Here is a 13,470-nt window from a genome sequence, read left to right on the forward strand (position 1 = left end):
CGTCATTACAATAAGATTTAATTATCTCTTACTGATGGGTGGCGGTTCAATCTGTCCCAATCCTGCACGTGCTGATGGTGATTAGCAGAATGTGACCCCTCGAAATAGACCTGCCCTGCCCTTTTGCTCCGGTAGGTGTTGCTGCTGAGACTGACCGTGCGCATGCGTCGGGCTGTCGCGTCCCGACTTCCACGATGGCCGATCGGGTCTCGGGTGAAAGCCAGCCTGTTGATTTTTGGCGAATGAGCAATTTTATACGAATATATAACCCTGAACTTTGCCTGCATTCTGTAAGTTAGCGCATTTTAATTTGATTTAGCCAAAAAAGTGCCGCTGTAATGCACCGTTTGCGCTAATTGGAGGTCACAAACAGACAGACAGAGCATGAGAGTTTTAGTAGTATATAGATAGTAACGTCGGGGTGTATGGGGTGGTTGGTCCTGACTAAATATCAGGAAATGCCAATAGCGATTACGTAGCTTCTCCCACCCAAGACAACTCCGCCTTCATGTAGGACTTAGGTCCGGCTACACCCTGTCTTGTTGAAGGAGCTCTGTCTATGGCGAATGTTTGGCACCAGAAAAATAACCAGGCCAATGGGTGGTGGCGTCACCTAAGATCACTGAAGTCTCCAGCAGCAGGGAGATGGATTCCAAGCTTTGGTGGAGGATTGTCTTTGTACAACAGCAGCAAAGGTTGGGCGACGTCTAGTGTACGATTCCCAACTGGGAACGCCGGTAGAGGTCAAATGCTCTAGTTAGACGAGCACAGCGGCAACAGAAAACCACTGTTGAAATTTCTGCCTAGTCAATCATGGAAAGAAACAAAAGAAGGAAATCAGACAACAGCGCAAAAGGGGCTGATACTGATCAGCAGAACAACACCTCGCTTGGTAGGGGTAGTCATGTGCTGCAGGTGACACCAGACCGTCATCCAGAGACTGTAAGGAATAAGGAAAGGCTAAGGGTAGCAATATGGAACATCCGTACACTTCACCAGAAAGGAAAGCTGGACAACACATTAAATGAAATGAGAAGGTTGGAAGTTGATATCTTAGGCCTGTCAGAAATTAGTTGGACTGACAGTGGCAAATTCACTTAGAATAGTTCTCTGATAATGTATTCTGGAGGTTAACAGCACATGTATGGAGTTGGAATTACTTTAAACAAACAAGTACCAAAATGTCTTATGGGATTTTGGCGATATCCAGCCGGCTGCTTTTAGTTAAATTAACATTAGCTTTTAACAGTAGCATAATCCAAGCCTATGCGCCAACAAATGATGCAGATGAAAAGGATATCAACAAGTTTTATGAAGATCTCGACAGTGCTTATGAGCAATGTAAATCTCAGGATATAAAACTAGCCACGGGAGATTTTAACTCCAAAGTTGGACAGGAAAGGGTTGATAACGTCACAGGACCTTTTGGATTAGGGGAGAAAAATGAAAATGGAGAAAGGTCTACTGATTGGTGTGTCAGAAACAACCAAGTGATCACCAATACTTGGTATGAAAACCATCCACGTAGATTGTGTGCTTGGATTTGCCCCGGAGACAGAACAAGGAATCAAATAGATTTCATTACCATCAATGAACGCTTTAGAAATAATATCGCAAATTCTAAAGCCTACCCAGGAGCAGACTGTGGTTCAGTTCACCATCTAGTAATAGCTACCATCAAAACAAAAGTAAAGAAACTGAAAAGTGTGGGAAAAAAGAGAAAGTATATGTTGGGAGAACTTAAAAATGATAGCATACTTAAGCAACAATTCCAGCAACACCTCAACAAAAACAAACTACACCTATTTGGGACGGATTTAAATATGCTATACAGCAATCAGCAGAGGAGATAATCCCAGTACAAGAAATCCAACGCACCAACAAGGGGTGGATAACCCAAGAAATTCTAGATCTGATGGAACAAAGAAGGTTAGTGAAGAATAATGAAGTGTAATACAGAGAGCTGGACAGACAGATCAGACAATTGTGCAATATTGCAAAGGGAGAATGGTTGAATCAAAAATGCAATGAAGTAGCAAGTCATATTAACAACAGCAAAGAAATGCACAAGAAAATTAAGGAAATTACTGGAATTAAGAAAACCTCCTCTACAGGATAAATAAGATCAGCAGACAGATCCATACTAACAGACCCAGATAAAGTATGTGTCAGGTGGATTCAGTATACAGAGCAGCTTTTTGAAGATAATAGAGGGGAACCCCCAGATATTAAACACCCTAATTCTGGCCCACCTATTACCAAAGAAGAAATAACTAAAGCAATGAAAAGCATGAAACATGGTAAAGCCACTGAACCTGATGAAATTTCAGTGGAAATAATACATGCCCTAGAAGATCTGGGCATAGATATTCTTTTTGAACTGTTTAATGGCATATACGAGTCTGGCGTATTGCCTGACGATCTTCTGAAATTGGTATTTTTAACTCTGCCAAAAATTCCTGGAACTATTGACTGCCAAAATTATAGAACAATCAGTCTTATGAGTCACACAATAAAGATTTTGTTGAGAACTGTTCTGAGTCAAATTAAAGACAAGTTAAGTCCAAAAACTTCTAAACTGCAATATGGGTTTGTCGAGGATAGAGGAACTAGGAACGCAAATTTCATATTACGAATGCTTTCAGAAAGGGCAACTGAATATCAAAATGATGTCTTTTTATGCTTTATTGATCTCACGAAAACATTCGACAAAGTGCAACATGAAAAACTATTTCAAATTCTCGCTAAACTAAACATTGACAGAAGGGACCAACAACTGCTTCAAAATTTATATTGGAATCAAATGGCGGCTGTAAAAACTGATGATAATATAAGCAGTTGGACTAAAATTCAAAGAGGAGTTAGACAGGGATTTGTTGCCTCACCGGGAATTATTTAATATCTATAGTGAAATGATTCCCAGAGAAATAGAAGACCTAGATGGGATAAAAATTGGAGGTGTTAACATGAATAATATAAGATATGCAGACGATACCACCCTAATAGCAAGTGCTGCAGAAGACCTACAAATCCTCCTAGACAAAGTAGTACAAACAAGTGCAGATTTTGGTCGAACCATCAACTGTAAAAAAAAATGTATGGTAATATCAAAACAGCAGGATACTCCCAGCTGCCAATTGTACATCGGTAACCAAGCGATTGAACAAAAGACCAGCTTTAATTACCTTGGTAGCTTTACATCACAAGATGCTAGAAATAAAGTAGAGTTAAAAAGAAGAATTGCCGTTGCCAAAACCAACTTCCAAAAAATGAAACCCATTTTTACCAACAGACATATTTCCACGACAACAAGGCTTAGGCGATTAAAATGTTACATCTGGTCAATCTTACTGTATGCTTCCGAAACATGGACTATAACACCAGAGCTCCAAAGAAACTTAGAAGCAACAGAAATGCGTTTTCTTAGAAGCAACAGAAATGCGGTTTCTTAGAAGAATGCTGAAAATATCATACAGAGATCGGGTAACTAATGAGACAGTACTCCAAAGTGCCCAAACAAAAAGATCTTTCATGAGAACATTAAATGAGAGGAAACTTAAATTCCTGGGCCATGTCATCAGGAAGGGAGAAATAGAATGCCTTACATTACAAGGCCGTATGCCTGGGAAACACGGAAGAGGAAGGCAAAGAAGAAAATATATGGACACTGTGAAAGAACTAACAGATCTAAGTGTGCGAGATATCATTGACGCTGTGAGGGATCGTTCAATGTGGAGAGCCATGATCGCCCAAGCATGTAACGCACAAGGCACATGAAGAAGATATTAACGTCAAATCTTTGCACTGTACTGTTACTGCAAAAAAAACCCCAAATTTCACTTCATATTAGTCCACGAGAACAAACCCGGTCCTATTCTGGAGCAGTCCCGGCTTCAAACATTCCCGGCCCGAGGAATTCCAACACCCACCTTGTGGTTCATGATCTTCCCGTACGTCTCCACCAGGGACTCCGCGTAGAAGGGAGTCTCTCCGAAGAGCAGCTCGTAGACGCAGACGCCCAGCGACCACCAGTCGCACTCGCTGCCGTACTTGCCCTTCCCGTCTTCCATGGCCTGGAGGATCTCCGGGGAGATGTAGTCCGGGGTCCCCACCGCCACCGAGGTCTCCACCTGCTCCCGGGCACAAGGAGGCAAGCAAGGTGAGGAACGGGACCGTGGTGAGGCCACGGGGAGTGGACGGGTCTCCCCGAGGCCACCCATTTCAGTTCGGCTTCCAGAGTCCACGGCCTCCTCCACTGCCTCGATGAGGCCGCAGTCAAGCTGAAGGAGCAGCACCTCCAACCTGATGGCCTGAACATCAATTTCTCTCATTTCCAATCATTTCTACCCCCTTGTTCCAATCCCCTCTCATAACCCTTCCCTTCTCCTCACCTGCCCCATCACCTCCCTCCCTCCCTTTCTCCCACGGTCCACTCTCCCCTCCAATCAGATTCCTCCTTCTTCAGCCCTTCACCTTTTCCACCTATCACCTCCCAGCTTCTTACTTCATTCACCCTCCCCAACACACCCACCTTCCCCCTCACCTGGTCTCACCTTTCACCTCCCCTCCCCACCCACCACCTTCTTATTCGGGTCTGCCCCCCCCACCACCTCCTTCCGAGACCTGATGAGGATCTCGGTCCAAATCGTCGACTTTGTATTCTCCACCATAGATGCTGCCCGACCCTCTGATTCATTTTCTTTTTTTTTCCTCCCTCTCCCTCTCGTACAGTTCTGGTCAACTCGATAGAGGACGTTATTAAGGCTGGAACGAGGGTAGGGTAGGGTAGCGGTCAGCGTAACGCTGTCAGGGCGCCAGCGACTGGAGTTCGATTCCCACCGCTGTCCGTAAGGGGTTGGCACGTTCTCCCGTGACTGCAGGGGGTGGGGTAGGGAGGTTTCCTCTGGGTGCTCCAGTTCCCTCCCACAGTCCAAAGGCATACCGGTCAGGGCTGGTGACCTGTGGGCGTGCTGCGCTGACGCCAGAAACAGGAGGCGCACGCACGTTCTCGGACCATGACGGTCATGGCGTGAAGACTTACGAGGACGACGCCAGGCCCCGGGGAGAGTCTCAGGACTTTATTCCTTGGCGTGTGGGAGACTCAGGGAGTTGTATGAAACCATCGACAAGCCTTTTACCCAGGGAACAGGAAAACAACAACTTTGGTGAGACAACATTTGGGGTACCGGGCAAAGTTCGGCTCACCCTGCAGTACGAAACACACCACGAAACTGGAGAGGGTTCAGGAAAGATTTATGAGGATGTCGTCAGGATTGAAGGAGAGGCCGGGATATATTTCCCAGACAGAGTCAGAGAATTCAGTCAAGCCAAGCCATTAGAACTGCCACCGAGCTTCACCGGAACCCTACTCCTCCAAGCCCCTCCTTGTCCAAACTTCTCTTAATCGTTGGAATCAAGCTGGCCTGCACCACTTGTGCTGGCATCTCGTTCCGCCCTAGTCGCGGGATGTTGAGTGATAATGTCACGGGCCTTAATAAAAATCACAAGGCGAACAGCCAGGGTCCCAAGGGAGGGGAGTCTAAAACCAGGGGGCACATTTGGGAGGGGGAACTGTTTAAAAGTGACCCAAGGGGTAGCCTCTTCACACAGGGGGTGGTGCGGACAATGATTGAGATGCTGGGGGAGTGCTTGAGAGGGCAATGATAATGGTCATTACCACGAGCAGTTTTTACGTCATGGATCCCAACCATTAACCGAGGGGTGCGTGGACCCCAGACTGGGAACCCCTGGTTGAGAGGGGTCGGGGCAACTGGCAGGGTATAGGTAGGCAGTTTGGTCGGCATGGATTAGATGGGCCGAAGGGCTCCAGTACTGGCCCTCATCAAGGCAGGAAAAGTACGACCTTCGGGGCAGAAGGGAAGGAGACGGAAATTTGGGGAAATCTGTCAGCTATGGGGGGGAACGGGACGGTAGGAGAGTGAGGGGGAGGGCGATTGGTCTCGGTGGGTCACAGACAGGGGGGGTTTAAACCCGTTCGGTTGCTGACGGAGGAAGGGGGAAGACCAGACTCACCGTCCCGTCCTGGCCCAGTTGGAGGCAGGATCCAAAATCGGCGACGCGGATGTGTCCGCTGACGTCGATCAAAACATTGTCCGGCTTGATGTCTCTGCAAGGCAACCCAGCGGCCGTTAGGACAAGGAACCTCCCCGCAGCCTAAGGAAATCCAGCCCGGCCATTCGGCCCCTCGAGCCTGTGACTGTTCTGTTCAATCGAGTCCAAAGGACCAGCCAAGGAGCCTCCTCCCTTTGCACCCGCAACCGACAATAAGCGGACAATTTGGTACTTTTTTAATCGGGGGGGGGGTGTCAGGAGGCATTCCAGGTTCCCACTCCTCATGTCTGGGGAAGACCTTCCCACTGTATCACCTCAGAAGGTTCGAGGCCCCTCTTAGTCCATCCAATCGAAACCTCTGTTCACCAATCGTTCGGTCTTGTAAACTCAAGGCCACAAGTGTGTTTGAGGGGAAAACAGCGGGTTTTATTTGGGGGGGGGTGGAGGTTAGGATTCCTGATCCCCTATCCAGAGACACAAAACTGACCAACCAACCGGACATAGAACAGTACAGCATGGTACAGGCCCTTCGGCCCACAATATTGTGCTGCCCTTCTCACCTCCTGCAAGATCAACCTACCCTTCCCTTCCACGTATCCCCCTATTTTTTTTCACCCATGTACCTATCTAAGAGACTCTTAAATGTCCCTGACCTACGGCCTCTACCATCATCCCTGACAGTGCGTTTCACACACTCACTACCCCCTGTGTGAAAATCTACCTCTGACAACCCCCCACCAAATCACCTTAAAATTATGCCACACATATCAAAGTTGCTGGTGAACGCAGCAGGCCAGGCAGCATCTGTAGGAAGAGGTACAGTCGACGTTTCAGGCCGAGACCCTTCGTCAGGACTAACTTAAAGAAGAGCTAGTAAGAGATTTGAAAGTGGGAGGGGGAGAGGGAGATCCGAAATGATAGGAGAAGACAGGAGGGGGAGGGATGGAGCCAAGAGCTGGACAGGTGATGGGCAAAAGGGGTATGAGAGGATCATGGGACAGGAGGCCCAGAGAGAAAGAAAAGGGGGACAGGGGGAAAAAAGCACAGAGGATGGGCAAGGGGTATAGTAAGAGGGACAGAGGGAGAAAAAGGAGAGAGAGAGAAAGAATGTGTGTGTATAAGTAAATAACGGATGGGGTACGAGGGGGAGGTGAGGCATTAGCGGAAGTTAGAGAAGTCGATGTTCATGCCAGCAGCTTGGAGGCTACCCAGACGGAATATAAGATGTTGTTCTTCCAATGTGAGTGTGACTTCATCTTTACAGCAGAGGAGGCCGTGGATCGACATATCAGAATGGGGATGGGACGTGGAATTAAAATGTGTGGCCACTGGGAGATCCTGTCTTCTCCTATCATTTCATATCTTCCCCTTCCCCCTCCCACTTTCAAATCTCTTACTAGCTCTTCCTTCAGTTAGTCCTGACGAAGGGTCTCGGCCCAGAACGTCGACCGTACCTCTTCCTAGAGATGCTGCCTGGACTGCTGCGTTCACCAGCAACTTTGATGTGTGTTGCTTGAAATTCCAGCATCTGCAGATCTCCTCGTGTTTGTGTTTTTAAAATTATGCCCCTTTGTATTAGCCATTTCCACCCTGGGAAAAGGCCTCTGGTCACTCGCTCAAACCAAGTCTCTCATCATCTTGTGCACATCTATCGAGTCACCTCTCATCCTCCATCACTCCAAAGAGAAAGGCCCCAGGCCGCTCGACCTCTTCCCTTTAGACGCTCTCTCTAACGCACCACATATCCAGATACGTCTCCTCTGCACCTTTTCAGAAGCTTCCGCGCCCTTCCAATAATGAGGCAATCAGAACTAAACTCAATACTCCCAGTGTGGTCTCACCAGAGCAATTACCTCGAGGCTCTTGAACTCAATCCCGTGACTATTGAAGGCCAACGCACCACACGCCTTACATAGAACATAGAAATCTACAGCACGTTACAGGCCCTTCGGCCCACAATGTTGTGCTGACCATGTAACCTACTCGAGAAGCTGCCAAGAATTTCCCTACCGCATAGCCCTCTATTTTTCTAAGCTCCACATACCGATCAAAGAGTCTCTTAAAAGACCCTATTGTTTCCGCCTCCACCACCGTCGCTGGCAGTGCATTCCACGTTTCACTCTCTGTGTGAAACTCTTACCCCAGATATCCCCTCTGTGCCTACTTCCAACCACCTTAAAACTGTGCCCCCTTGTGTTAGCCATTTCAGCCTTGGCTATCCAGACGATCAATTCCTCTCACCATCTTATACACCTCTGTCAGGCCACCTCTCATCCTCTGTCGCTCCAAGGGGAAAAAAAAGCCAAGTACACTCAACCTATTCTCATAAGGTACGGTCTCCAATCCAGGCAACTTCCTTGTCAATCTCCTCTGCACTCTCTCTACAGCATCCACATCCTTCCTGTAGTGAGGTGATCAGACCTGAACACAGTACTCCAAGCGGGGAGTAATTAAGGTCATGGCTCTTGAACTCAATCCCACGGTTGATGAAGGGCAATACACCATTTGTTGTTCAGTCGTTAATTTGAGTCCGACTCTTCACGGACCATAGAGTTTTTGTGGCAGGATACGGAAGTAGATTGCCAGGCCTTTATTCTGCACAGATACTGCCACTGCCCAGGTTGGGACCCGGCTGGGTTTGAACTCAGAACCTTCTGCCTTGAAGTCCAGTGCTGATACCACTACACCACCAGCCGTCCCCAATACCGTACACCTTCTTAGCAACGCTGTCAACCTGCGCAGCAGCTTTGAGTGTCCTATGGACACGGACCCCAAGATCCCCCCTGATCCTCCGCACTGCCAGGAGTCTTTCCTCAAATTTGACCTACCGAGATGAACCACCTCAGACTTAACTGGGTTGAACTGCATCTGCCACTTCTCAGCCCAGTCCTGTATCCTGTCAATGTCCCGCTGTAACCCTCCAGACTATCCACAGATTGTGTCATCAGCAAACTTACCAACCCACCCTTCTACTTACTCGTCCAGATCTTTTATAAAAGTCACAAAGAGGAGGGGGTCCCAGACAGCCCCATCCTTCTTAACAACCCTATCAACTCATGTGGCGACTTTGAGGGATCTATGGACGTTGATTCCAAAATCCCTCTGTTCTTCCACACTGCCGAGAATGCGACCATCGACCTTCACGTTCGACCTTCCAAAGGGCATCACTTCACACTTTACTGATTTGACTGCATCTGCCACTTCACAGCCCAGCTCTGTATCCTGTCAATCTCCCACTGTAACCCTCGACAACCTTCCACGCTGTCCACACCACCACCGACCTTCATGTCATATGCAAACTTAATAACCCACCGTACCACTTCCTCATCCGTTTATTTTTAAAATATGCAAATTTAATTAAAGGAAAGAAAGAGAGGAGTCTGTTTGGCTGATTGGTTTGGAAGGCAGCGGCCAACCTCGACGCTTCAAGCAGACAGCTCCAAGCACCAATGGGAGTGAGGGATGCTGGCAGGAGGGGGGTGAAAGAGGTGTCATCCCACGGTCGATGGTTTGAACTGGAAACCTGTACTGTGGGAGGGCTGAGGACCTCAGCGGGAAACCAGAGGGGCAGAGGGGGCTGAGGTCACGTTCAGGATCGACACCTCGGCACTGAGACAAAGATTAAATGGTCAAGAATCTCTCACCCCAGGGCCTGATGAATCCATTGCATGTTCGGTGGAACCTGACCTCGATCAAGTCTACCTTCTACCAAGAAGGAGAAATGGAACAAGACTCTACCCCAGGAGTGTGTAATGGGACGGTGTAGAGGGAGTTTCACTCTGTGTCTGACCCCGGGTGTGTGTGATGGGACGGTGTGGAGGGAGCTTCACTCTGTATCTGACCCCGGGAGTGTGTGATGGGACGGTGTGGAGGGAGCTTCACTCTGTGTCTGACCCCGGGAGTGTGTGATGGGACGGTGTGGAGGGAGCTTCAGTCTGTGTCTGACCCCGGGAGTGTGTGATGGGACGGTGTGGAGGGAGCTTCACTCTGTGTCTGTCCCCGGGAGAGTGTGATGGGACGGTGTGGAGGGAGCTTCACTCTGTGTCTGACCCCGGGAGTGTGTGATGGGACGGTGTGGAGGGAGCTTCACTCTGTGTCTGACCCCAGAAATGTGTGATGGGACGGTGTAGAGGGAGCTTCACTCTGTGTCTGACCCCAGGAGTGTGTGATGGGACGGTGTAGAGAGAGCTTCACTCTGTGTCTGACTCCGGGACTGTGTGATGGGACGGTATGGAGGGAGCTTCACTCTGTGTCTGACCCCGGGAGTGTGTGATGGGACGGTGCAGAGGGAGCTTCACTCTGTGTCTGACCCCGGGAGTGTGTGATGAGACAGGGTAGAGGGAGCTTCACTCTGTGTCTGACCCCGGGAGTGTGTGATGGGCGGTGTGGAGGGAGCTTCACTCTGTGTCTGACCCCGGGAGTGTGTGATGGGCGGTGTGGAGGGAGCTTCACTCTGTGTCTGACCCCGGGAGTGTGTGATGGGACGGTGCAGAGGGAGCTTCACTCTGTGTCTGACCCCGGGAGTGTGTGATGGGACGGTGCAGAGGGAGCTTCACTCTGTGTCTGACCCCGGGAGTGTGTGATGAGACAGGGTAGAGGGAGCTTCACTCTGTGTCTGACCCCGGGAGTGTGTGATGGGCGGTGTGGAGGGAGCTTCACTCTGTGTCTGACCCCGGGAGTGTGTGATGGGCGGTGTGGAGGGAGCTTCACTCTGTGTCTGACCCCGGGAGTGTGTGATGGGACGGTGCGGAGGGAGCTTCACTCTGTGTCTCACTCCGGGAGTGTGTGATGGGACGGTGGAGAGGGAGCTTCACTCTGTGTCTGACTCCGGGAATGTGTGATGGGACGGTGTGGAGGGAGCTTCACTCTGTGTCTGACCCCGGGAGTGTGTGATGGGACGGTGCGGAGGGAGCTTCACTCTGTGTCTGACCCCTTTTTTTTTTTTACTTTTTTTAATTTTTGTATTTTTTTAATACAATATTTACAAACCCAGTGACTAACATATTTACTACACTACAAACAGACAATACATCTTAAACCAATATATTGCCATCCTCATCAATGATGGCATTTACACCCCGCGGAGCCCAACGGTCCCGGAACACCTCTACGGTCGCCGTGGACTGTGCGTATTCCTTTTCAATGTTCACCCGGGCACGAACATACCCCCTAAACATAGCCAGGCAGTCCGCCCGGGGAGAACCTCCTGCCACCCTTTTCCAGGAGCCACGGATGGCAATTTTCGCCAGCCCCAGGAGCAAGTTGACAAGGACATCCTCATCCCTCTGTGCCCCCCTCCTTACTGGATGACCATATATAAATAGGGTGGGACTGAAACGCAACCAGAAGGCGAGAAGCAGCCCACGCAAAAACGCGAAAAGGGGCTGCAGCCTCACACACTCCACGTACATGTGGTACACGGTCTCCTCCAGCCCGCAGAAGTGACACGCGGCTGGGAGATCCGTGTACAGACTGAAGAACTTATTGCAGGGCACCGCTTTATGCAGCACCCTCCAGCCGAGATCCCCAAGGTGCATGGGGAGGACTCCCTTGTAAAGGGACTTCCATTGGGGACCCCCCTCACCTCCAGGTGGAAAGACCGACCGCCATGGCGTGTCGGGACGGTGGACAAAGGCTAGGAAGTGGAGGGTGTGGAGCAGCAGCCCATAAAGGTACCTCCTGCCTGCATCCCTGAATGGGATTGTGGGTGTCGATGAAAGACGGCTCAAGTTGTGTGGATTTGTCTCTCGGGTAAGGCTGCGGGGCCTGGGCCCGACGAGCAGCTCAGCTTGAGTCGATCCACACACCTGAGCCGCACCGACATCCGCTGAGGCAGGGCAAGGGTCGGCCAGGACCCCGCCCTCTGCCAGAGGAGGGGATTCCCGGCCTGAGGCAACCATGTTCCAGACTCTCAGTAGGTCCTGATAGAAGCCGGGCAGCCTCTGCAAAGCAGCACGGCTGACGCCTGCCGGTGGTAGCTGCATATCTTCGTGAAGGCAGCAGCCCCTCCGGAGGAAGAAAGACGCCAACACGTGCCACCTGGGAGGGCGCTCGGCGTACAGGAATCTCTGCAGAGTCCTGAGGCGGAGAGCCGCCAGTCGTGTGCGTACACACACCAGCGACTGTCCGCCCTCTCCTACTGGGAGACTCAGAACCGCTGCAGAGACCCAGTGTTTCCTGTTTCCCCAGAAGAAGTCCACCAGCTTCCTCTGCATTCTCGCAACAAAAGGGGCAGGGGGGGCCAAGGTGACCATCCGGTACCACAACATGGAGGCCACCAGCTGGTTTATGACCACCACCCTGCCTCGATAGGAAAGCACCCTGAGAAGGCCTGACCAGCGCCCTAGCCGGGCCATGACCTTTGTCTCCAGGTCCTGCCAGTTCGCCAGCCAGGTCTCCCCAGAAGGACTCAGGTAGACTCCCAGATAGAGAAGACGTCTGGTGCTCCACTCAAAAGCTCTCATCTCCTCCGGCAGGGAGTCCACCTGCCACTGGCCTACTAAGAGTCCGGAACATTTCGCCCAGTTGATCCTGGCGGAGGATGCCGCCGAGAAAACATCTGACCCCGGGAGTGTGTGATGGGACGGTGCAGAGGGAGCTTCACTCTGTGTCTGACCCCGGGAGTGTGTGATGAGACAGGGTAGAGGGAGCTTCACTCTGTGTCTGACCCCGGGAGTGTGTGATGGGCGGTGTGGAGGGAGCTTCACTCTGTGTCTGACCCCGGGAGTGTGTGATGGGCGGTGTGGAGGGAGCTTCACTCTGTGTCTGACCCCGGGAGTGTGTGATGGGACGGTGCAGAGGGAGCTTCACTCTGTGTCTGACCCCGGGAGTGTGTGATGGGACGGTGCAGAGGGAGCTTCACTCTGTGTCTGACCCCGGGAGTGTGTGATGAGACAGGGTAGAGGGAGCTTCACTCTGTGTCTGACCCCGGGAGTGTGTGATGGGCGGTGTGGAGGGAGCTTCACTCTGTGTCTGACCCCGGGAGTGTGTGATGGGCGGTGTGGAGGGAGCTTCACTCTGTGTCTGACCCCGGGAGTGTGTGATGGGACGGTGCGGAGGGAGCTTCACTCTGTGTCTCACTCCGGGAGTGTGTGATGGGACGGTGGAGAGGGAGCTTCACTCTGTGTCTGACCCCGGGAGTGTGTGATGGGACGGTGTGGAGGGAGCTTCACTCTGTATCTGACCCCGGGAGTGTGTGATGGGACGGTGTGGAGGGAGCTTCACTCAGTGTCTGACCCCGGGAGTGTGTGATGGGACGGTGCAGAGGGAACTTCACTCCGTGTCTGACCCCGGGAGTGTGTGATGGGATGGTGTGGAGGGAGCTTCACTCTGTGTCTGACCCCGGGAGTGTGTGATGGGACGGTGGAGAGGGAGCTTCACTCTGTGTCTGACTCCGGG

At 50.9% G+C, this 13,470-nt stretch overlaps 1 protein-coding gene across 1 annotated transcript in view; it reads right to left on the reverse strand.

The window, feature by feature from the left end:
• Positions 1-13,470, reverse strand: part of LOC134339547 (serine/threonine-protein kinase MRCK alpha-like) — a 120,903-nt gene that overhangs the window by 68,301 nt on the left and 39,132 nt on the right. Inside the window, exons 6-7 of the mRNA XM_063036161.1 lie at positions 6,034-6,127; positions 3,930-4,130 (exon numbers count right to left, since the gene is read on the reverse strand). Coding sequence (XP_062892231.1) covers positions 3,930-4,130; positions 6,034-6,127 — 295 coding nt within the window. The remainder of the gene's footprint in view (positions 1-3,929; positions 4,131-6,033; positions 6,128-13,470) is intronic.

This window comes from Mobula hypostoma, chromosome 30, assembly GCF_963921235.1.
Source record: "Mobula hypostoma chromosome 30, sMobHyp1.1, whole genome shotgun sequence".
Taxonomy (NCBI): domain Eukaryota; kingdom Metazoa; phylum Chordata; class Chondrichthyes; order Myliobatiformes; family Myliobatidae; genus Mobula; species Mobula hypostoma.